This window comes from Cucumis melo, chromosome 8 (genome assembly GCF_025177605.1).
Source record: "Cucumis melo cultivar AY chromosome 8, USDA_Cmelo_AY_1.0, whole genome shotgun sequence".
NCBI classification, from domain to species: domain Eukaryota; kingdom Viridiplantae; phylum Streptophyta; class Magnoliopsida; order Cucurbitales; family Cucurbitaceae; genus Cucumis; species Cucumis melo.
Window position 1 is genome coordinate 7,411,758 of NC_066864.1, and position 24,207 is coordinate 7,435,964.

The 24,207-nt window shown below is 34.5% G+C and overlaps 4 protein-coding genes across 7 annotated transcripts; 1 reads left to right on the plus strand and 3 right to left on the minus strand.

Moving 5' to 3' along the window:
- The first annotated feature begins 3,362 nt into the window (after window positions 1-3,362).
- LOC103485282 (mitogen-activated protein kinase kinase kinase 3) lies at window positions 3,363-8,234 on the plus strand. Of its 2 annotated transcripts, none has more exons than XM_008442833.3 (11): window positions 3,363-4,196; window positions 4,968-5,240; window positions 5,476-5,563; window positions 5,722-5,784; window positions 5,908-6,068; window positions 6,191-6,266; window positions 6,429-6,488; window positions 6,731-6,838; window positions 6,938-7,174; window positions 7,479-7,576; window positions 7,656-8,234. In XM_008442833.3, the coding sequence occupies exons 1-11, from the start codon at window positions 3,772-3,774 to the stop codon at window positions 7,909-7,911; spliced, it is 1,845 nt and encodes a 614-aa protein (XP_008441055.2). In that variant the 5' UTR covers window positions 3,363-3,771; the 3' UTR covers window positions 7,912-8,234. The 2 variants fall into 2 exon arrangements, with proteins under 2 accessions (XP_008441055.2, XP_008441054.2); XM_008442832.3 differs by having other exon boundaries at window positions 3,364-4,196; window positions 4,950-5,240.
- Window positions 8,235-8,353: 119 nt separating this feature from the next.
- Window positions 8,354-13,049, minus strand: LOC103485281 (NAD(P)H-quinone oxidoreductase subunit O, chloroplastic). 3 transcript variants are annotated; one of them, XM_051089053.1, is made up of 7 exons: window positions 12,586-12,974; window positions 12,436-12,491; window positions 10,027-10,092; window positions 9,894-9,935; window positions 9,626-9,685; window positions 9,393-9,471; window positions 8,354-8,504 (listed from the first exon to the last, which is right to left on the minus strand). In XM_051089053.1, the coding sequence occupies exons 1-6, from the start codon at window positions 12,812-12,814 to the stop codon at window positions 9,412-9,414; spliced, it is 513 nt and encodes a 170-aa protein (XP_050945010.1). In that variant the 5' UTR covers window positions 12,815-12,974; the 3' UTR covers window positions 8,354-8,504; window positions 9,393-9,411. The 3 variants fall into 3 exon arrangements, with proteins under 3 accessions (XP_050945010.1, XP_008441053.1, XP_050945011.1); XM_008442831.3 differs by lacking the exon at window positions 9,393-9,471 and having other exon boundaries at window positions 12,586-13,049; XM_051089054.1 differs by lacking the exon at window positions 9,393-9,471 and having other exon boundaries at window positions 9,868-9,935.
- A 1,520-nt stretch (window positions 13,050-14,569) lies between these two features.
- LOC103485284 (photosystem I reaction center subunit N, chloroplastic) lies at window positions 14,570-15,833 on the minus strand. Its single transcript, XM_008442835.3, has 3 exons — window positions 15,534-15,833; window positions 14,898-15,023; window positions 14,570-14,778 (listed from the first exon to the last, which is right to left on the minus strand). The coding sequence occupies exons 1-3, from the start codon at window positions 15,831-15,833 to the stop codon at window positions 14,689-14,691; spliced, it is 516 nt and encodes a 171-aa protein (XP_008441057.1). The 3' UTR covers window positions 14,570-14,688.
- Window positions 15,834-16,443: 610 nt separating this feature from the next.
- On the minus strand, window positions 16,444-21,087 carry LOC103485285 (uncharacterized). The gene is made up of 7 exons (XM_008442836.3): window positions 20,755-21,087; window positions 19,775-20,077; window positions 18,755-19,406; window positions 18,455-18,654; window positions 18,107-18,351; window positions 16,904-17,945; window positions 16,444-16,815 (listed from the first exon to the last, which is right to left on the minus strand). The coding sequence occupies exons 2-6, from the start codon at window positions 20,041-20,043 to the stop codon at window positions 17,155-17,157; spliced, it is 2,157 nt and encodes a 718-aa protein (XP_008441058.2). The 5' UTR covers window positions 20,044-20,077; window positions 20,755-21,087; the 3' UTR covers window positions 16,444-16,815; window positions 16,904-17,154.
- Window positions 21,088-24,207: the final 3,120 nt, after the last annotated feature.

The following is a 24,207-nucleotide window of genomic DNA, read 5'->3' on the forward strand; positions in this document are numbered from 1 at the left end:
ACTTTTTCGTAACCGCGCTACACATGTTTCGATACTAAAGTTAAAAGAAGTTTAATTAATTCATATATAGAATTATACAAAAACAATTATCAGAGAAAATTTACATGCCCTCTTCCAAAGTCATTGGAATCTATTTATAAGGCTTAACGTCTTTATCCCAATATGATCGGACCATTCGAAACATACGTAAGAGTCGAATAATGTTAAGCTTAGTTAATCTCACAACAAATACTCGTCCTAGATGATCATATGTCTAATGAAGAACTTGATTTTAAATTGAGGGGATAAAGGGGTGGAGGGTGAGGGAGAAATTGTAGGACACATGAATGTAAATATATGTTGTCAAATTTTGGTTCATGAGTTTTTCTAGTGGTCCACCTTAACAATTATATATTAAGATGCTAAAAAGATGGTGGGGTGTGTTCATGAAAATGACCCTATGTACACATTATTATTTCTTCACCTAAAAATGTCATACATATATGATCAATACATTTAATTTGGACATTGCAGATGTGTAAACTATTTTGTCTTATATGATCGTCTCCAATCATAACCAAATTAGTAATTACAAAATGATAGCAAACGAGAGCGTCCTTCAAGGGATGATATTGACATGTGTATATATTTGAAATTTAGAGAAAATGTAATTCTATAAACACAAAATAAGTAGATTTTTAATCATTACGAGAACCAAAAACTAGAAAGTGTTGAGAATACAATATTAAAGATGATCCACTATTAGCTCTCGTAAAGAATACTATAGATGCAAAAGTACATATAAAAAAAATTGATAGATAGTTGGATTTTAATTAGATTTTTGATAACATGGGTACATCTACTTAAGAAAATAATGTAACGATCATGAAGTCAAGTAAGCATGAGATGTATTGAAGATGGATAATATTTTTTACTTTATTGTAAAAAAAACAACACTGTTATAAATGATAAAACTAGATACTTGAATACATCTTGTGTTAAACTAGATTGAGATTTCGAATTATGTTGTTCTTTTTTTACCATATTAAAAATTAGAAAATCAAAATTAAAAACTACAAGAAAAAAGAAGAGAGAGAGGGAATTTTGTGTCGAAACGAAGTAGAAAAATTGGAGGAAAAAGATATGAATTGTGATAGGAATATTTATTGACGTGGGATTTCCGTACATTGACGACGTAATTTAGCGTCAATTTTCTTTTCTTTTCTTTTTTTTTTTAAAAAAAAGAAAATTTTAAGAATAAAATTAAAGACTTCATTCATTCATCCCTTCTCCAAAGTCCAACGCATTTCCTTAAGTCAACCCTGTCAGGGTTTCTTCCTTTCTTTTCTTTATTTTTAATGATCTCTAATTTCCATATTATTTCTAAATTTATTGCTATATATACATATATAAATATCTCAATACTTAACTTAAAACATTCTGTTAAAAAAAACAAAAAACTTGGTAATACTGATTATACATTAATGACAACTTTTTATTCGTAAAATTTAAATTTTACTGTATTTTATAAATATTTTCAATAATTTATTTATTATTTATTGTAGTTCTTTTAAATATTTTTTAAATGAATTAAATAATAAGAAGAAAATTGTATGTAAAGAAATGCCATTGTAGACAAACTAATAGAGATGGATTAAGATTTATTGAAACCATATATTTTTTTTTAATTTATCTTTTGAGATTTAATTATTTATTCGAAAATGTAGGTATTTTAACAATAAAAAGCGTTTATTAGCAAAACTAATAATGTTTTTTGGTTGGCAGTCTTAATTATTGAATGATCAAATTTGATTTCATTGGTTGAAGTTTGGACTTAAAAATAGTGAAAATTTTAATACATGTATTTGATATTATTTTTGTAGTATGGTATGGATTCAATTAAGTATATTTTTTGCCTATCTGTTCTTTTTTTTTTTTTTTTATTAAGGTATTTTGTGATTAAATTTGACAAGGTTTTGTGTAACTTTGATTCGGGAAGTTGTGTAAACTTTTTAGTAAGTTTATGGGAATTTTTTTTTTTTTAAAAAACTCAAGTTTGAATAGGTATACATTTGATAGGAATTTTCTTTTGAGTTAATTAACTTATTCCATTTGGGAAGTCAACATAAAATAATATCAAACTTGAAAAATGTTTTCATTACTGCTCCAAACAAATGGTATATACATATATATATATATGAAAATACAAAAAATTCAACATTTGATCTGAGATCGATAATAAAATTTTATGGTAATGGAGTTATGTTTAAAAACTTTATATATATATATATATATATATTTGATTTTTTAATACTCTAAACACAAAGAAAAGAATAATAATATTTATTTTGAATGCATCAAACTTAAATTTATCTCAATCGATTAAAATATTATATCATTATATAAATATTGCTAATCGTCGTTAAGAAGTTGTTTAATAGACAATTTAGATTTTTTTTTTATGTTTTGAGGTTTATTGTTTTGGTATTTCAAATATTTTTAATGATGTAATACCGTTTAAATTTTAAAAACATGTTTTTTTTTTATGTATTAAAAAGATAAAAGAAAAACATTAACAAACCAATAGGACAAGGTATTACTTTTGTTCCATAATATGCTGTTTTTTTCTTTTTAAATAATTTTAGGTTAAATATAGATACTATTAGAATCTATATACTCTAACCAAATTAGTCTATATATTTTTAATATCTAATTTAAGTCCATGCACTTTCAATAAAATTTAAATTTACTCATTTACGATTAATTTTTACGTAAATTAAACAAATAATAATTATAGTTTCTATCAAAAATGAAATTCAAATATAGAAAAATGAATCAAAATATTTTTAAAATATAATTTTTTTATATGGTTCTCTAGACATCTTTTATCCCAACGAAAGGGTCTTTATTTTTTTAGTTCGATTTTTTTATATAACGTTGATAAACATTAATAGACTGATGTAATCTGAAAATTTGTTATATTTTGTAAATATATTTACAATAGTTATAAAAAAGAATTACGTGGATATAATTTTTAAATCGATAATATAAACACTAATAAATAACAAATGAAATTTGAAGAGATCAACGATAACTGTCATTAAAGATTAAATTTAAGGATGATTAAAAAAACAAAAAGTAAAAATACAGAATGGATTAATTAAAGTAGGTGAGTTTTAGTAGGTTAATTGATGATATGAGTTTAATAATAAGGAATTTGTGTTTTCGGAGTGCTTGAAGTGTTTTTTGTATTTTGTTGTGGTGTGCGTGTGAAAGAAAGAGAAAGAAGAAGAAGGTTCTCACTGGGTGCCACCAACAGCCAACTGGGAAACACGGAATTCAATTAAAAATCACACCTTTTTTCATTTTTTTATCCTTTTCTCTTTCTTTTTACAAATCACCACGAAGCTCTACTCTCTCTCTCTCTCTTCCTCTTCCATGGTTGTTTTCTCTCTCTTCTCTTAACTCAGTAAACAAAGACACCTTTCTTTCTCTCTCTTAAAATCCTTCCCTCTCATGAAGTTGCCACGTCATTTCCCCCACTTTATCCAACCACCGTCTGCCGTCCTTCCTTCTTCTTCTTCCTCCTCCTCCATTTCACTCCAATCCTTTCTTTCTTTCTTTCTAATTCTTCCAATTCCTTCATCTTCCTTCTTCAACTTTTCTTCTTCATCATCCACCATCTTAACAACAGCACTCCTCTGCCTTCTTCTTTGAGTTTCCTCGAACCTCCCCTCAATTTCAATCCCTCTCTTAATTCTTTCTTCTGGGTTTTTCCTGATTTCCCCTATCATGCCTCTTGGGTGGGTTAAAAAATTGAGTAGAAATAAGGACCATCACAATCAAAATCACCCCACTTCTTCTCTCAACCTCTTCAAGTCTTCTTCTTCTTCCCCCAAAACTCAACCGAAGAACCCCATCATCACCCACAAACCCAAGAGCTTTGATGAGGTTTCTGCTGTGATTTTCTCTCGTAATTCTCCCAGGTCTAGCAGGGATCTGGGCTCTTCTGGTGCTGCCTCTTCTGGGTTTTCTGGTTTTGACTCTGATAGTGGGGATAAGAGTCTTCCTCTTCCTCGACCTGCTACTTCTGGCCTTGGGATTGATCATGGAGCTGGGAATGGATCTGGGTCCAGTTCGGTTTCCAGTGATATCTCTTCTGGCTCTTCAGATGATCAACCATCTGCTCAAGAACAGCTTCAATTTGGAGCTTACAGGTGGGTTTCTAACTTGGAAGGTTTTTGACTCCGATCGGTACTTGATTCTGTTGTACTTTCGTACTCTTATTTTGGGGTTTCCGGAATTTGGAGTTTGTGGAAAATCTTTAGGTTGTTGGCTTCAGACGAATTACCATCTACTGGTTCCTGATTATTTGATTTGGGATCCTATCATGAACCGGAAGGACTTAATTCCCCTGTTTAATTGATTATTCCCCTGTTTTCCGTAGTTCTCTGCTGAAGAAGATGGAATTTTCTACTGAGAGTTTTGAATGAAATTCAGCGAGTTTTACAATCTATTTGGCCCTGTTGGGATCTTAATCTCTCCTTCCCTGAGTTCTTTTTTGATTTCTGAAACGGGGCCTTTTGATTGGTTATACCTATGTTTTGATATCTTAGTAACTCTAGCTTTGTTCTGTTTCTTGTTTAGTTCTGTGTGCTTACGGTCTATCTCACTGTTTATTTGTCGGTGAAATGGAGAATTTTAATGGCTGATATGAAGTAGTTTCTGTTTTAAACTTGTTACGAAAATCTGGGATTCAGCTGGACGTTGTTTCTAACATTTTCAAATCAACTTCTGACTGCTTCATAAGGTTTCTTTCTACTGGGAACGAAAAGAATTTACAGTTTGTTTTTTAGAGGACGCTCATAGTCCTATCGGTGAGAGATTAGAAGTAATGGCTACACAAAGAATGATTTTTACCTTTGCCTCTGAAATTCTTTTGATAATTTGGTCCATTTGTCTGAATTCAGAGGATTTGCTGATAACAGAATCGAGACAAGAGCAAGAAGTCCAGGTCCAGGATCAAAAGGACCCACTAGTCCAACATCGCCTCTCAACCCACGTTTCTGTGGCATGAGTCTCGAGTCTCCTACAACTCATAAGCTGCCGCTTCCTCCAAGTGCTCCCACCAGCCCTTCTTCCTTGACCAGCATGAGAGCTACCAATATTGGTGATAACAACGCAGCTATACAATCGAAATGGAAGAAAGGAAGGCTTCTAGGGAGAGGAACATTTGGGCATGTTTACCTTGGATTTAACAGGTAATGGTGATTTTGATTAAGATATTTTCACGGTTTTACAGTAATGAATGGATTGAAGCTATACTCCAGTCTAAAAAATGGTGCTGCTGTACTCTCTTAGTTCTTGTGTCATGTGTTGCTTAGTATGTGAAATAAACTACTTGGGAGTTGACCCCCCTCCCTGTTAGTTAATGAGATGGCACCACATTTGTTTTTGTTATTACTTCTCTAATCCAGTTTCTTGAATTCATTGCAGTGTAAGTGGCCAAATGTGTGCAATTAAGGAGGTCAGGGTTATAAGTGATGACTCAACATCAAAGGAATGTCTCAAGCAATTGAACCAGGTGATTCTTATGCTCCAGTTTGAAAAATTTGTCGTTTGTTTGTAATTTCACTTCTTGCTACCTACTGTCTTTTGGAAATTTCTTTAAAGGTTTCAAGGCTTTACATTTTACCATTTTGGTACTTGGTTGTAATTCTGACAAATTACTCTGTCTAACAGGAGATTACTGTGCTCAGTCAGCTGTCGCATCCGAACATTGTCCGGTACTATGGTAGTGAAATGGTAAGTGCAATTGTACTCTTTCAAAGGTTACTAACATTACTGCACACAAGTTTCCCTGTGAACAATACTTGTTAATCATATTGTGATTCAATTTTTTGACACTTCATTCCTTGCTGTTATCAGGGTGAAGAGTCGCTCTCAGTCTACTTAGAATACATTTCCGGGGGATCAATTCACAAATTACTTCAGGAATATGGCGCCTTCAAAGAACCTGTTATAAGAAATTATACCCGGAAGATTCTTTCTGGGCTTGCTTATTTGCATGGGAGAAATACAGTGCATAGGTATTTTAGTTGTAAATACTGCTCAGGAATCTTTATTTTCATACTTGTGGGTCCTTGTGTAAAATAAAAGGTACTTTCTCTTTTTACTTTTGAACATTAATGGAATATACTTCTCATGGCAGGGACATCAAAGGGGCAAATATCTTAGTAGATCCGAAAGGCGAGGTCAAGTTGGTGGACTTTGGCATGGCAAAACATGTATGTATATTAACTCTTTCTCCTCCAGAAGGCGTCAAATACATTTCTCTGTTTTTCTCGTATTAACCGATCCACATTTTAAAAATAAGTAAATTAAAATGCTTTGGTACTTATTTTTTCTGGATATGAATATCTGATGTCATTTCTTTTTGTTGGAATCAGATAACGAATTGTACTTCGATGCTTTCCTTCAAAGGCAGTCCTTATTGGATGGCCCCGGAGGTACTTTCTATCACTTCCTTCCACTCCCTCTGCTTTAAATAACAGACAAAAGAAAAGCTGAGTGCTAAAAGAAGAATCAACGAAAAGGAAGAAAGAAACGTGGAAATTCACACAATTTTGTCTTCTAGTTTATGAAAAACAAATGTTCCTCCAGCTCTTCTGTTTTGTATCGAACATTTTCTTTTACGTGTACTCCTGCTCCATATCCGTCCTTACAGTTGTTTCTTGTTGTGGAATCTCAGGTTGTGATGAATACAAATGGCTACAGTCTTGCTGTAGACATTTGGAGTTTAGGATGTACTGTTCTTGAAATGGCAACATCTAAACCGCCTTGGAGCAAATACGAAGGGGTGGGACATTTTCCTCAAATATTGCTTTTAGATTTTCCATTTAACTCCTAATGTTAAATCCTCTGGGGCTATACTTACCTTTTATCTTGGAATTAACAGGTGGCTGCCATTTTCAAAATTGGGAATAGTAAAGACATTCCCGAAATTCCAGACTATCTCTCCAGTGATGCTAGAAGTTTTGTGCAATTATGTTTGCAACGGGATCCTTCCGCCCGTCCTTCTGCTGCAGAACTACTGGACCACCCTTTTGTTCAAGATGCAGTAACACCAAGAGCATCTGATGTTAACTTATCTGTGGATGCATTCCCCTTTAGCTTCGATGGAATCCAAACTTCGGTAAGCCTTTCGGCATCACTTCGCTTACTTGGTGAATCACAAAGCCAAGATGAAATTATTTCTTTTTAATACTAGAAAAAAGTCAAAAACTTTGAATCGCTTGGACTTGGGCTTTGCATTTAAATACTTTGTCATGAGTATACTGAAGGCTTTGAGAAGAACATTTGATCACATTTCAATTGAATGAACAATTAGCATGTATTGAAATAAACAACGATCTCTTGGTTTGTTAATTAACTGCCAAATCTGTTATTCATTACAAAATTTGGCCATGAAGTTGAAACCTTTGAAACTTTATATGCAGCCATTGTTAGATCGGCATCCAAACAGAAAAAGTATAAGCATATGTGATGGAGATTATGTGACAAACCCAACATTCTCTTCCAGAGCTCCGAGTCCTAGGTACTAAACATCCTTTCCTTTAAAATATCCTCTTGACCTGAGTTTGTACTCACTTTGAGATCGATTGCTTTTTGTGCAGGGGAAATGGAAGATTGATCACATCCTTGCCTGTCTCTCCATGTTCAAGTCCATTACGGTCGTATGGCCCCACGCACCAGAGCTGTTATCTTTCACCACCTCACACGTCTTACATGGGGGTGGGTCAAAGTGGATACAATTTGAACGAATACGCATATAACACGAGACCAAACACATTGTTCACCCTTGATCCTTTGCGAGAGTCATCTCTATTGAAAGTGCAGACTCATCTTGGATCACCAAGAAGACCTCTTTGACTAAACTTTTCATGAAAAAAAAAAAAACAGAAAAAGAAATCTTCCTCACATCCCCGGGTGTAATTTTATCCATTGTGTATCAGAAATATTTTATTGTGAAGAGATTGAGTTATTCATGTATCAGCAATTGAAAGAAGGGTACTTGATTGAAAATGGTGGGATAAAATTTTCTAACTGGGGATATGATGTAATTGATTAGAGATATCTTGTACCTTGTAACAATATTTTTTGGTCCTTGTAAAGGGAAAGTGGTCTGTACATGTAATAATCAGTTTTAGTTTATTACCTGCTATGATTAACTTAGATCAGGCATTCAAAACTAAGATTCTCTGGAGGTTTCTTCCATCTCTTCTTATATACATTATCATTCTTCATAAAAACATTTTTCTTTTCGTTGTACTAACACATAATTTGATGTTAAATATCAACAGAAGCATCAAGGTTGCAAAAGGCTTGCGATGAATTATTAATGTATTTTGAAATAACTACACATCTTTACAGAGTCATGGAGAAAAGTGGAACCTATAAACCATCAAGTGAGCATCGTTCATCAAAGCTGTGATTTAGAGTCTTTCGTAGTTGAGTTTCTCCGACTGTCAGAAAGAGCAAAGTTATCATAACTACAAAATTCAAGAAATGGTTTTACAACGGAAGTTATTCTATATTGACCTGCCCATTTTTCTAGATATTTCAAATGGAAAAGGTTAATAGAATAAGAAAACAGAAAGAAGACCACAATCCCTTGGTGGCATGGCAACCATCGGATGTTCTCTGCAACTTCTTTCCCAAAGTTTTCATATTTCTTTAAGAAACATTAGTTTATTTTTTAAGGTACTCTCAAAGAGTAGACAACAAAACAAAAATACTAATAAAATTTAAGAACCCACTTGAAAAAGAAGCCAAAAACAGGAGAAAAAACTTTGTTATCACATGGAATAGATCTAGGGATAGGCAAAACGTCCCTGATTTAAAATCTTGGTTGTCTCACTGAATTGACTTTGGGGTAAGCAAAGTCATCCCAATAATTAGTGGGGGGACTATGAGTGTATCGTAAGGAGTGACTTTGATGCTTTTCTACAAATTATATTATGTTTGAGAATGATTCTAAAATGGTTATAATTATATTTGTCATTTGTAAAATAACTCGAAAACTGATTTTAATCATTCAAAATCATTTCTAATGTATCAAACATGCGTTTAAAAGTGTAAATCACACATTGAATTGATCTTCAGTGAATAAGGATGCATTTTAGAGTGACTTTAAATCTGAGAAAAACGATTTTAACCATTTCAAGAGCACTCCGAATAGGATACATGATTACATGATTAGTATAATGTCTGGTGAGGGTTACCCAATATTTCCTAGAGTAGAAGCGAAGTTTGAGAGAGCATGTCTTCTAAAATCACCCAATGAATCTTTAAAGGAGAAAAAAGAAACTAAAGTAGTGAATGATAAACATTCCAATATCTACTTTCTGTACCTTCAATGCTATTTCTGCATCACTGATGGTACTCTAGGAAATTTGTCCAAGGATTGCTACTTTTCTTAGTTGAAATGTACTGATGAAGGGTGACTTTTATGTAAGAACTCAACATATATTGCTAAGCTTTCTCCAACTATCCAAGATTCTCATGCTTAAATGTATGGTCTCGCTTATTCAAAACTCGAGTGCTCAGGATGTGAAAGATATCAAGAACACCTTTAAATAAATACCTTTATAAGCATTTCTGTCGGCAGCCAAGCTGGAGCAGTCGGAATGCCAACCCATGCAATCTGTCCAAGAATTTTGGGTAAAAATGACAACCATTTGCATTCAAGGGAAATATCCATTTTGCTTGAGCTAATTTTCCCCTCTCACTATTTTGATATAGTATGGTAGTAAAGAAACTTGTGAAATGTGCATGCCCAACGGATATTATAGAAAAGAAAAAGAAAAGCCAAAGAATCATATATACATGGAGTCCAAATGAAAGTTGCTTACAAGTGCATATTCTCCTGTTTCGAAAATGCGAAGATCCAATACCTGAAGAAAGATGATTGAGACCAAAAAGGATTACTCATCAGAAGTCCCTGATAAATTGTAATAGGCTTGAGTGTAATCTATATGAACTGACCTCACCACGGTCTTCATAAATGTAGTCCAAGCCCTTGAAATAAGGTGGATGTCCAACAGATAGATACTATTGATAAAGAAAAGAAAACATTGTTTGCCATCAGTCCAATAACACTAGGAAAAATATGTCTTGATCAATGGTAGAATGAGCACAGTTCAAATTCTGTTCCTTCAAACTAACATTTCGTTTATGTCCTAAAATTTGACGGTGATGAATGAAGATATTAAATAGAGTTCATCAAACGGTTGTTATACAAGAATAGAGAACAACTTCTGCAAAAACTTTCTTTGTTGGCTAGATAGATAGATACCTTATACTGGACAGGTCAGGGAGAGAAGCGCTCACAAAATCATACCTTTTGTTAGACTATTGTTCTCCTGTTTTATTATTATATTATTTTATATAAAGACCAACTTTCATTGAGAAAAGAACGGAAAAAAATACAAGGGCATTAAAAACAAAACACCAAAGGGAGCAATACTACCAAAGGTTAAGTCAAATCAAGCAAAAGAAGACTACGTAAATATTTGCCGACAGAGTTTGTTTTAGACACCCTGACAGAAACATGGATTCTCCCGAGGGACCAAACATCAAAACTCCATATCAAGCCTTTTGAAAATTCTATCATTCTTTGGACCCCACAAAAAGCACACCCCTTGGCTAGCCATAAAAATTTATCATTCTTTATTTAATGTTCTACCGAGATAGATAAAGATGAAATAAAACATTAGCTTTCTTCTTCTTATACATCATTCCATAAAAAGATGTCCTAATCCAAGTCTACCTCAACTCATTGAGATACATCATGACTTGACACTATCTCACTTTCTTCCCATTTATCAAGGATGGTTTCCCCATGGCCCCAATCATCATAATAATAAATGAGCACAAAGGCCAGGTCATCACAGGACTAATGCAACGCATTAGAACACAAGTTGATGACACCACATGTGTCACACCCCTCTTTCAAGACGATTCAGGTGCAGAGCAGGGGGAACTGGAAGAGCAACTAACTCATTTTGTATGTAAAACTAACCATTGACTTTTCATCAAGAAGCTATTCGGAGAACAATAGTGGATGAATTTAGATTGTAATGTAATCCAAAATCCACATTTGGATTAAGCATTTTGGTTCAATTTGTAATACCAAGCTTATTTCGTTCTATTCAACCCAACCCCTTTTTCCACCGTTTTCATGCTTCACAATCTCATTTCTATTCCATCTTCAATTCCTCATGCATGCCAACACCTCTGATATTTCCAGTAATCTGATCACATTCCAGCTCTCCAAACAACATTCAAATGTTTAAGTTAGTCCAACTTGTGTAGGAGTTACCTATAAAATTTTATTGTCCTTATTTAAGGATTTGAACCACAAACTGGGTCATTTATTTAACTTAAAGTCATTGGAAAGAGAAACGCTTAAGTGGTACCCACATAACTCTCACTCAAGGAAAGAACAAGGGGTCCATGTTTTAAGATTTATTGCTTTAGAAACTAAGTGTGAATGGTTGAATTCTTGTTCTAGGTCAATTGGAGAGATTCAAACAAACGCAATCCTATTCCTTACTAAAAAAGTGCACACACATCCTAGCAAGCTAACTCTTAAGAGTGGCATTCCCTTTTTTATCCTTTCTACTGAATACTATTACAATTGGAGGCCTACCTAAATCCTACAGACATAGATAGAATCCGCACAGGCCTACAATTGTTATAGAAATTCCGTTGGACAGAGTTGAGCTGCACTTTAATTGTTCACACTCGGGTATAATCTAGACTGTTGGCCACCATTATATATTAACCTATTGCAGCCACACTTTTCCAGCCATGCTTCAAAGAGGAAAAGTAGACGGGTCAAAAGGAGAATCATAACTCAAATACAGATCACTGAGCCAGTCGGAAAGAATTTAATAGTCCACGCCCTACATATTTCCTCTGAGTGAATGTTTTTTTGGATAAGAAACATGTGTACTTGCATTCCTCTTAAGAGTGGCATTCCCATTTTATTCCTTGTCCCTTGCTCTTAGATTGTTCTCTTTTGTTATTTCCTCCGAGTGAATAAGATTCCAACCTAGAAGCAACTTCATATATTCTTGCATCGTTCATCAATGGTTAAAGTTCAACACTTGGAGTTGTTCTTTTGTTTCCTTGTTCCTTTCACTCTTCCCTCCTGCCATGAAACCATTGCAAAAGTATGTCTTCAACTTCTCTTGTTGGATTTGACTATGCCATAGAAAGACACGGGTAGTATATAGCTGAATTGGAAATATAAGGATTATAAAAACACAAACAACAAGCAATGAAGCAAGTTACGCAGACCTTGCTTGAGTAACGCTGCACTAAATTAATTTTATAAACTTGTAAAGAGATAACTCATTGCCACAAAAAAGAGTTCAGAAAACTACATACATTAACGCTATTAAGATACTTCTCTTTGTCAACTCTCACAATCTGACCCTTCTTCACTACACAAAAAGCAAATAAAAAACGAAATTAACAAATCTAAATTGAATCCTCAATTCCCAATAGACTGGAAGCAGAATAGAAGAAGAAACTCACTCGAATAGACAGGCTTCTTTGGAACCTTGGGAGAGGCGGTGGGGGAGCTTGAACTTGAAGGTTCAGCCACGGGAGGCTCCTGGGTTTTGGTCTCTGGCACCTTCTTCTCCGGTTCAGTGGATTTCACAGCTCGAATAAGGTGAACACGAAGTGGATTTCTTCTAAAATTTTGCGGGAATTGAGTTAGGCATGAGAAAGAGTTGTGAGAAAGAGATGCAGAGAAAACCATGGCGGAAAAAAGGAAAGAGAGAGGTAGAAATTTTAGCCTGTGAGCTATGGAAATGTCGCTCACTCACTCAACGAGTAGTTGAACAGAGATAACGCTAAAATGATAAACCAAACCACACATATTGACAACACAAAATAGCTGCAGCATAATTTTTTCAGAGGGATTGGATTTGCGAAATTTATAAGCAAAGAAAATCAACCCTTTGAACTTGGATAGAGGAATTCTTTTCATCCTATAAAAATGAGTACATACATTTGGTAGTTAGCTATCACATTTATGAGTTATGACATCCTAATCTAATTGGGTTGATAAAGGTAATAATTTGTAATAACTAATAATGATTATTTGATTTCTATTGATAGAATCTTTTATAGACTACATCCTTGTAGCTTTGTTTACCATCTTAAAAGATTCTATACCAATAGAGATAGTTCTTCTCACTTATCCAAAATTAACTGTTTATTTAATCGATGTTGGATTTTGATTGTATTACAAAGTTGTTTGTGTTTACCATTAAAAAAAAATCTCTATTCTCTACCATCAAACTAGAAACAAAACTCATCTTAAACTTTCAAGACAATAAAGTTTTTGAACATCATTCAACTAGTTAAAGTATTATATTCTTGATTAAAAGGTTAAGATTTTGTACCACTTTTTCATTTGTTGCTTATTAGTTATGATAACCAATTTAAATAAAATACATAAATACTTCTAACTTTTGTTGATTTTTGTTTATACCCTCGAAGTATTTTAGTTCCATGTTATATTGGCGATTGTGTGCCATCTATTCCCATTTCACAATAGTTTCACAGCTCAACAAGTTTTTAGAATTTTAGTTAATAACATTATTTATAAATCGTTTAAATTTATGTGTAGAACTCATTTTATAATTTTGAAAAGAGTGATGAAAAGTAATCTCTTTTTTAAAAGGATAATGACCAAAATAGATTCTTTAATCAAGTTCATGTAAGGTCGCTAATTTAATAATAATTCACATATTCTCTTATCTAACTAAAGATTTGGATAATGTTCTGTATAATTATTGTACTCAAAAAAGTTGTTTTGCATTATTTCTCAAATAGCATGCTTATTATTTGTTGATTTTTTGTTTTCCCAGATTTCTAGCACTAATTTATCCTATTATTGTAGGTGGTTATTCCAATTTTGGCAATCCCATTTTTATAGGAAATAATAGAGTATTAGATAACCATTTTAAACACATGACTAATTAATCGAGAGGTAAAATGTGAAATCTTTTATGTCCACGCGTTCAACATTCGTATATGTTAAATTGATAACGCAATATTTCAAAGTACTTAGGTAGTACTTTTAAGATTAATGATTAAGAGTATAATAATACTATTAAAGAATTGGACACATAACCTATTTATTAGCTTTTATTAATAATTGAGTCTATGGTTGACAAAATCCTATTAGTGATATATTATATTTTTGATAGATTACGTGACTTATATCAAAATTTTGTTATGTTCACAGCATAATTTGTCAAACTTTTCTCTCAAATTTGTCACTGAATACCTCTTTTGCTTACGTAAATAACACACCAATTCCCTGAGGTTTTGTGCACTCTTCCTCATGATAATTCCATTAGGCCTAATTAAATGCATATAATGATGTTTATTGAGGAAGGATTCTAACAAATGTTAACGCATAGATGTCTAGGGTTTCTACTTTCACATTTTGCTTCTTTTGGTCTCAAAGGGAGAAAAGAAAACAATGGTATAGGAACACATGTCCCCAAAAAAGGCAAACAATAAAATTTCACACTTATCAATAGTTGAAAATTAGATACAAGGGGAAGACTGAGTAATGGTGGTGAGGGATACAAAGCCTTTAAAATGGCTCTCTTCTCTTCACCATTTCCAGAAGACATTGGAACCACACTTGTACTTGTCCTTCCCTTCACACTCCAATTCCAAATCATCAGTTATAAATGGAACTTTCTGCATCAATCAAAAACAGAACATAAAACTAACTTAGCACTCAGCAAATCAAAAACCCATCTCATATTTTCAACAATTCAAAAAACTGATAACGATTACAACTAAAATTATGAACAAACCTTTTGTTTGGCAAGATCTTGGCACCCTGTGAAGTTCTCTGGGAACTTGCATGTTCCAAATTCAACGGTGTATGCCCTTGCAAAGTTTGCCCCACTTGTTGCCAATCTTTTCTTGTCATTCAATTCCTGTTGAAAACCGCAATAAAAGGGTTAGAAACATGAAAAACTTGAATTTTTAGTTGCATTAGATATAAATGTACTACATGAAGAAAGAGAAGACAAAGACGAAATAGAAATAAGAAGGAAAAAGAACCCTAAAACAAAAAAAACTTGCATTTAGACGTAGGAAGTTTGATTCTTTTAATCAATACAGAAGGAAATACCCTAATTATTACTTCTTTTTTTCTTTTCCAAATAATAAAAAAGCTCAAGGCTTTTGGCCTTGATCATGGGAGGGCTTTTGAAAACCTTAGCTTCAAACTTCAGCATGACATTCAACGTGAATCTTAAAGACTTAAACTCCCTGTTTCGATCCTCAGCATACCTTATAGATACTTTTAGTTTAAGATACAAATCCAAAAGAATATTTTGATTTCACATACTATGAAAATTCAACACCAACAGAGACCAAACACATTTTCATCACAAAGTATTGAAACAGAGCATTTGACAAAGGCAATATGAATAGGTAGTTACCTTGTTAGCTTTACTCTTCTCAAGATAATCTTCAATGACTCCAGCATTAGCAGAGGAGTTAGAGGCAGCCGCAGCCGCAGCAAAGAGGGTGGCTCCAAGGTAAAGAAGCGCAGTCCTCCTTCCTTCGTTCTTAGCTTCAGGAACCCTAGCCTGTTGAGCCCTAATAGCCGGCAACTTGTAACCCACAACCCCAGGGGACGCAACAGAAGGGACGGCGGTGAGTTTAGAGTTCAGGTCGGCCGATCCAGCGCCGGAAATGGCGTAGTTGCAAGCCAGAACACTGGAATTCATGGTGGCCATTGGTTTGGAAGTGATTGGACAAAGTTGGAAATGGAATTAATGGCGGTCAGTTGTTGTTAATGGGGGGTAACGAGATTACGAGGGAATCTGATAAAAGAGGAGATTTGTTGAGATGGAAATGGATAAGGGATTGTGGTGAGAGTGTGGATAAGGTGAGATTTCCTCACTCCCAATTGGCAAACCATGGCTGTGATCAGGGTTTTCGGACATGGAAATTTCTATGGCGAGCTTCAATTTCGGACCCACTTTGAAATCTTGAACGAGTGCTTCAAATTTCGGTTATTCGTAAAGGCAAACTTCAATTTTATTATTAAAATTGGTAAAATTACAAATTTATTGAATTTGAAAATACATCAACGAGATCCTTGAACAATCTCAGCTTTGTAGATCAAAAATGAATTTTGTGATCCAAACGATAAGTGTTAATTTTGAAAACTTTTTTTTTCAGTGTATCCAAATTAATCAAAGAGATTATCTAATTACTCGAAAAAGAAAAATCTCTTTGGAGTGAAAAGGAAAATTTACAAGTACTATAAAAATTAATTCTAGTCAATCTAAAGCTATCCCAACTTGTAGAAAACTTCTAAACAAGCTAAAGAACCAATCAAACTTGCTAGCAACTTTAACTTTATTTTCTCAGCAATTGGAATGAATGTAAATACATCTGTTTAATGTGTATTCCCTCGATATATAATTGGCCACAAACTAAGCTCTCAACCACTGTAAAATCAGAGTTACGGTTTCTGGAGTAACTACCTAAAATCAGTAAATCACCAAGGCAAAAAACTGCTAGCCAAATAATTCTACTCACATTCAAGCTAAGCTACCTAAAATGAACAAGTATCTGAAATGATCATATTAACAATGTTTCTATATACACATTCCTGCAAAAATTGGGAGCATCAACTCTGAATGTAATGCAACAAAATAGGATTGCTTCCATATAAATGATCCCTGGTAAATTGAAGTGTATCAAAAGGACCTGAAAAGGATGAAACATAAACTATGTAAACATAATGCAGATGGACAAGCAGAGCTTTTAATGGTTTTGAATATGTTACAAGTCTAACCTCCATCGCAAGACTCGAGAGATCCACCTTCGTGTGGACATATTCATGCCATAATGAGCAAGGTCCAGTTAATCTTGGCTGTGCTAGTTGTGATCTGTGCTTGCTAGTTAAATGAGCATACTTCGACCTTAAGTTACTCGATAAGCCACCAGATCTTGTATAATCATCCGAGTTGAAATCAAAGTATTATTAAAAGGAACCCAGTGTTCATAGTCTTCGAACGGGATAAAACAGCAAAAAGGTATAGCAATTTATTTTATTGATGACAATCTTTTCCTTTTCTGGCTCTTCTTTTGCATGGCCTTTTTGACAGTATTGGACTCTGATGGAAAAGGAACGGTAGATGAGGGTTTCCTAAAACTGGTTCTTCCCTTCCCAGAAGCCCATTTCAAGGGCAGCTTGTTTACCACAGAGCTAATATCATTTGAAGAATTTAATTCAACTAGTTTTTGAACTTCATCAAGGATCTGATGGGTCCAAGCCATTGACACATCCAAGGCAACAGAATCATCCATTGGTAGTTTCCACATATTCATCAATATCTCCTCAAATGATTGAAAAGACATGGAAGGTTTGTAACTTGGACAATTTTCACATACCATATTCACCTTGATTACATGTTTGCAAAGATTTCCTTGCATCGACCAAGAACAATCACAAAATGAGAATTCCGACCCTGGATTCCAAACTACATGTGAAATACTGGTGTCCTTTTGGCTCAGAACTTTGGCAAACAGGTGGTTTTCCTCATCCAAGGTAACTGAAGAATCTGGTATTTGAAGTGCACGGTGCCAAGAAGTAGAAGAAATATACTCCTCCTTGACATTTTGAAACGAATCACTTTCATCAGCATAGCGATCTAGCCAGTAGGTTGAATGCAATTCGGTGGTCAACTTGTGAACCAACCAATCCACCCTCTGGAAAGCACCAAGATGAGAGTCATCAAACAGCTTTGCCTTCAGCTTCATGTGGTAGGCCTCAATAGCACCAGATGCCTCTTGGCTTGCAAGTGGAAAAGTTCTCATCGCAGAAAGCCACATTTCTGTAACAGTAGAAAAATATTAGCAAAAAGAAAATTTAAGGTCAATTCCATATAATAACAGGTGCCATCCATCGATTATTAAAATATTTAGCACTCTAAACGGAAGTACTTCATCAATTTTCACTGAGGGCAGAGATAGATTGAAATAGAAGAAGTCTAACCAATCTTTGGCACCCAACAACCCTTGAAATATTCCATGAAAGCAATTTGGTCAACAAAATCACGGGTAAATTCTTCCAGGACAACTGAAGTATCGACTCCATCCCAAATGCTGTACACTAATTTTCCCAGCCGCTTGAATATTTCCCTCTGAACTTCAATGCTACTGCATTTCCTAACAACATTTTTTAACCATGACCTACGAATGCGCCAGAGGGAAAAAAGCACAGGACAACAGAATATATCCCTGAAAGATGAGACCATGTTAATTAGAACTATTTTTAAGCTACACAGAGTTGAGAAAGGGAAAAAATGAAGAAGAGAAAACAGAGAAAGATTGGTGAACCTACATGATAGGATTGATCTCCGTGGCTGCGTCATCAATTAAAAACCCACTAACTTTCCATCCAGGCTCTACAGAATGAGCACGATCAAGCAAGGCTTTCATCCATTTTGATACATCTGATTTTGCAAAGCTGCGAGTGATGATCCATGCAACAGGGAGTGCATGCTGTCTAGAATCAAACACGAGAAGTGTACACAGGGGATACTGCACACATAAGGAAGATGAAACATCTACAATTTTTAGATAAAATCAGAAGTGACCGATATCCATAAGTTTTTGTAAATTCTAGGGCAAGTTCAATCACCTTAAGCCTCCTAATGCCAAATGTTGAATCAGCAGCAATGAGACTACGATGGCCAAACCGAATCATCTGTTGCAATTGCCACTCTGTTTGAATACCAAGAATGAAAGAATTATCTTCTGAAGTATCCTGATGAATAAATATGGACTTTTTATTGCGTTCAACCCACATGCTAATGCTAGCTTGATCATCCAGATCCAGCTCGTGGGTAGACCGTTTGATGATCATCCCAAGTTTGTGAACATACTGGGAAGCAAGACTGTTAGCTTTTGCATTAGAACCACAGTATCGCTGAAGACACTCAAGATGTTTCTCAACAATGTTTGCCTCAGGAATTCCCAGATAAAGCATCGACATTGTCTGTTGTTGGATCTCATTACAAATGTATGGAATCTTTTTGGCACCAGGGCCAATGGCCTCTCTGTCAAATGGCCCATGGCATACAAAGCCAGACTTGTTCACATGACGCCTCTCATTATATATTATGAGTGCCAGAGATGGACGAGCATATAGTCTCTTAACAACAAAATGGCAGGTACAACCTCGCATTGATTGAGGTCTAGCAGCACGATTTCGAGTGTTAAGCCTATATCTTCTACTAGGTAAAATACTTCCACCCTCCCCATAATTTTCGGGACCAAATGAGCACCAATATCTTCACACATGCATAAAAGGGACAGGGTGTCAATGAAAGAAATTAAAGAGTTTATAGAAAGCTACAATGAGGGAAACCTATTTTATTTAAGGGTTAGTTTATAGGAACATTGCTTCCTTTTGTTTTTAGGAGAAAGAAACTCAAGCTAAATTTTTCTATATGAAAATTTAATCCTTAATTTGCTGAACTTTTCTTCAACTATACCCTGCTTCATGCACTGCTCACAATCAAATGATGCTAGAAATAATTTGTAATGCATTTTGCTGAGAAAAAGAAACTCTTCTTTTTTGTTATTTTTTAAATTATTTATTTAGTGAGGAACAAAAGAGTGGAGAAAAAAGAACTGTAAGAACCGCTATGAAACTTACTGTCGATATTCCAAATATTCGTCATCCTTGAACTCTTTCAAGCTACCCCTCGATCGCTTCCTTCCCCTCTCAATATGAAACCGGGTCGGGCATTCTATATTAGTACATTCACCAATTATAAATGCATCTACTCGGGCATAAGGAATCAAAGCAACTTCATCATGGTGTTCAACAGTGCCAAACTTGGTCCAAGTCAAATCAGCTGAATAGAACTCTTCCTCGGGCGGATCTTGTACTTGAAGATCAAGAATTGATTCAACAATAGCCATCAAAATGTAGCTTCAAACTCCAATTCCTAGCAATCTGCAAAATTTAGTTCATGGAAGAATGAGATTCCATAATCATATAATCATATAATCATAGGAGAGGGAGAGAGAGAGGCTACAGGCGTTTAGTGTCCCATTCCCAGGAATCACAAGGGAGCTTCCATACTAGCCCACCTTAATCTTGAACATGACAACCCTAATTAGTATTAGCAATTTCCAGCCTCAAATCATAGATGTTGAAAACATCCAGAGGCATCCGCATCCAGCATTATTTTGATATCATTACCTATAATTTGAGTTCTTAGCTATCTCAGTTTCCTATAAAATATACTCTTTACTTATTTACATGGCTTTGGGCTGTCAGTTCAATTAAGATATGACTTAAGAACTAATGGAGTATGCTTTCTTCTTCCCGAATAAACTATTCTCATTTTCCATTCATATATTCTACCAAAGGCGTCCTGTATTATTTATATGAAATTTAACCCCATGCCTCATAGACGAAACAAACCATTATTTCCACATGGGTAAGACCTTTTTCATAAAATGTTTTTACAAATTACAAGAAAAAGCAATTAATCACATCAATATTTAACGATTAATCAAGCTTCATTATCCCATATCTAATAATGCACAAACATGAGCTATATGGCAAACAAAACAGGAGAAAAACAGAGAAAAGACCACAACAATTCATCTTTTATGAGTCCTTACAGAGCATCTTAGCTAGAAACGCCAATTCTGAATGCAACAACTGATCTCCAAAGTAATGAATTCAAAATTTGGCAGGTCTGGCTGATCTTCAGCTAGTTTTTGGTTTGAAGAACATGCTTCTGCACATTTGGGACAGAACCCAGAACTCGAGCTCGTTTACTCCTTCTGGATGAAAGCTTTGAATTGGAAACAAGTCTGACGTTGACAAAGAGTAGAAACAGAGGAGGAGAGCAGAGAATGGATGAGAAAAGAGAGCAAAAACAGAACATGAATTAAAGGAAGAAGATGTTTGAGACCTTTGGGTAATAAACTGTGTACCCTAAGCAATTGATTAAATTATTTGAACAAATTTAGAGAGGAAAAAAATGGCACAAATCATCATCTTCTTCATTGGTCTGGACCGAGAAAAAACTGCAGGCTAAGATCATCGATCTGACTGAGCCCTAAGCCCAATGGGCTTGCTATTGGGTTGGCCAATTTACATCGACATGAATAAGCCCAAAGCATGGCCCATGAGTTAAAGAAGATAATTTGGTAATCTATGTTAAATAAAAGGGCAAAATGGACTTTTTATGTCGCTAAGTTTGAGGATGATTTTTATTTAGTTTTTTGAAGTTTTAAAATATATATTTTAGTGATGAGTTTTGAAGAATAGTTTTAAATAGTCCGTAAACTTACTTACTGCTAATGGAAGTATAATTTGGCTATTAAATATAATTAGTTAGTCTTTTTTTTTTTCTTTTTTTGTTAATTTTTAGAATTAACAAAAATCATTTTCAAGCTCCCTTAACTCAAAGTCATTCCACTCATCATCCCTACAAATTTCTACAATCTTGCGAGCGATAATTGTGAGCATAGAATTGGTTTTCAAAATACAATGAATTGGTTTATTTTTTTATTTATTTGCTTCCTTTCTTTCTCCAAATCTAAAGTCTTCCTTCCTTTCTCCAAATCTAAAGCGTTTCTTTATTTTCCAAAAAAATTTCAATACTTTTAGTCTTTTACTTCTTTGTCACTCAAATTCTATAACTTTTACTTGCTTTTGGAGTAAATTTCTCTATTTTCTCCGTCCAAATTCAAGATTTTTTTTTCTTTTAGGTGTGTTTTAAAATCCTAACAAGTTTCATAGTTCGATTTTCTATTCACTGACGATCTGGCCTGGTCGACCCAATCATGATATTAATGGAGTCCCCTTCCCAGCTTGCCTCGCTCCCCCGGTCCGTGGTAGTTTCATTGCTATCTTGCGGAGAAAACCTAACCGGCTTAATCAAATCTTTCAATTTGTAGTGGAATTGGGAAGTAATATTTCTTTTCAATTTGCAAATTTATTGTAAGAAAAAAAAATGTAAGTAATGGGAGTGGAGCTTGAGATGAGATGAAAGATAGATGAAATTTTCATGGTAAAGAAGAAGATAGGCAACTATGGAAGTTTGAATTAATTTGGGAGCCGAAGCAAAGAAAGAAAATTAGACAAAAGACCGAAATATTCTAGATGAAAAGAGATGAGGAGAGAAAATAGATGCTACATCATACAAGACTAATATTATAATTTTTTTTCATCAAACTAATCATATTTAATCGCGACATTAATTTTAACTTAATCAAGTAAAGCTTAAGTAATTGTAGGGATCCTATAAAACTATTTCTCAAACTTTAAATACTAAAATATATATTTTAAAATTTCATATAGACATCAACCTTGAATGATGTAGGAGATAAAAATATCTCGTTAGGGACAGTGAAGGCGTAAAAGAAACTTTGACTTAAAATGAGGAAAGAAAGGGGCGAGGAGAGGGAGAGAGAAGGAGATGGCTATAAATTTGTTGAAAACTCTTCCCAAAGTTCAGACCTCCATTACTTCTAAACCTTCGACCTCTCTTTTATTCACCATCAGAAGCTCCTTCTCCTTCCCCTCATATCGTCCAGTTGCGTTAGCCGTTTGTTCAATGTCTTATGAGAAGGAGCTCGCCGCTGCCAAGAAAGCCGCCTCTCTCGCCGCTCGTCTCTGCCAGGCAATTCTCTTTTTTCTAGTTCCTTTCTTATTTTCAATGAATTGCGAGCGAAAATGGTAATTCAGAGTGTAATTTGACATTTTGATTCGAACCCTCCTCCTGTAATCCCTTTTTGACCTAAACCCAAGTTCTCAATTTGTTGTACATTTCCATATCCTTCGTTACCGGGTCTTGTTATTTGCAAATTCCTACGTTTTGAGAATTTTCTTTTACAATCTTGCGTTCTTGGGGATTTCTGTAATTAATTATACATTGCTTCTTTAAGCTGATTATATCTGGTGTTTCTGGCCGCAGAAAGTGCAGAAGGCATTGTTGCAATCTGATGTTCAATCCAAATCAGATAGAAGCCCAGTGACCGTAGCTGATTACGGTTCGTAAAGTTTCTATCGCTTCACTCAGTTTGCGTATTTTGTTATTACCCTGTCCAAGTCAATTAGTCAGCTAGTCTGGTCGTTAGATCACGGTAGAAATTATGATAAACATTATCCGAATATATCTCGACTTATTTTATTTTATTATATTAATAAGAAACATAAGATCGTGGTTGTCCAGGGAAATCTATATACTAGTACCGCAGAGAAGAGAATGAACCCCAAAGTTATTGAAGTAATGAAATTTATTAAGAGTTAGAATATCTATAGGAAGTTATATAAATCATTATTATTATGAGTTTATCTCTTCTTTACTACTTACAACTGGTAAATCCCTTCCCAATGTACTAGAATCAAGAATAAAATGTATAATTATACATTGTGCCTCATTGCATGCTTAAAGAGTTATTTCAATAGGACAATGGTTGACTAGATTTCTACTGCTTTTATGTTTCCATTCCAGGTTCACAGGCGCTGGTTAGTTTTGTACTAGAAAGGGAACTTCCTTCTGAACCTTTTTCATTGGTAGCTGAGGAGGTCAGCATCTTGTTTGTGTGGAGATTGTATTTTCTTTGACATATTCAGCAAAATAATTTTGGAGTCTGGGGTCTCTAGGATTCGGGAGATCTCCGAAATGAGAGTGGCCAGGAAACGTTACATCGCATTACAGAACTTGTAAATGAAACAATTTCCAGTGAGGGATCATATGGTGCTTCAACCTTAACAGCAGAAGATGTGCTTAGGGCTATTGACAATGGGAAATCTGAAGGAGGCCCTATTGGTCGGCATTGGGTTTTGGATCCCATAGATGGGACAAAGGGGTAAGCTATTTTGCACCTGTAATTGATATTCACAAATGTCATATATAGTCAGGTAACTTCAAAGAATCTGTTAGGGTTTTACTTGTTCATTTATTTATTTAAGAAGCGACTTTGAGATCTCATCATGTGAGTAAGTCTCTTTACATGCAATTAACTTTTAGGATGATTATGTTGAAGTTAAATTAATCTAAACTTAATACATGAATTTGCATTATTAAATATGCATGAATATGTGAGATACATGGAATA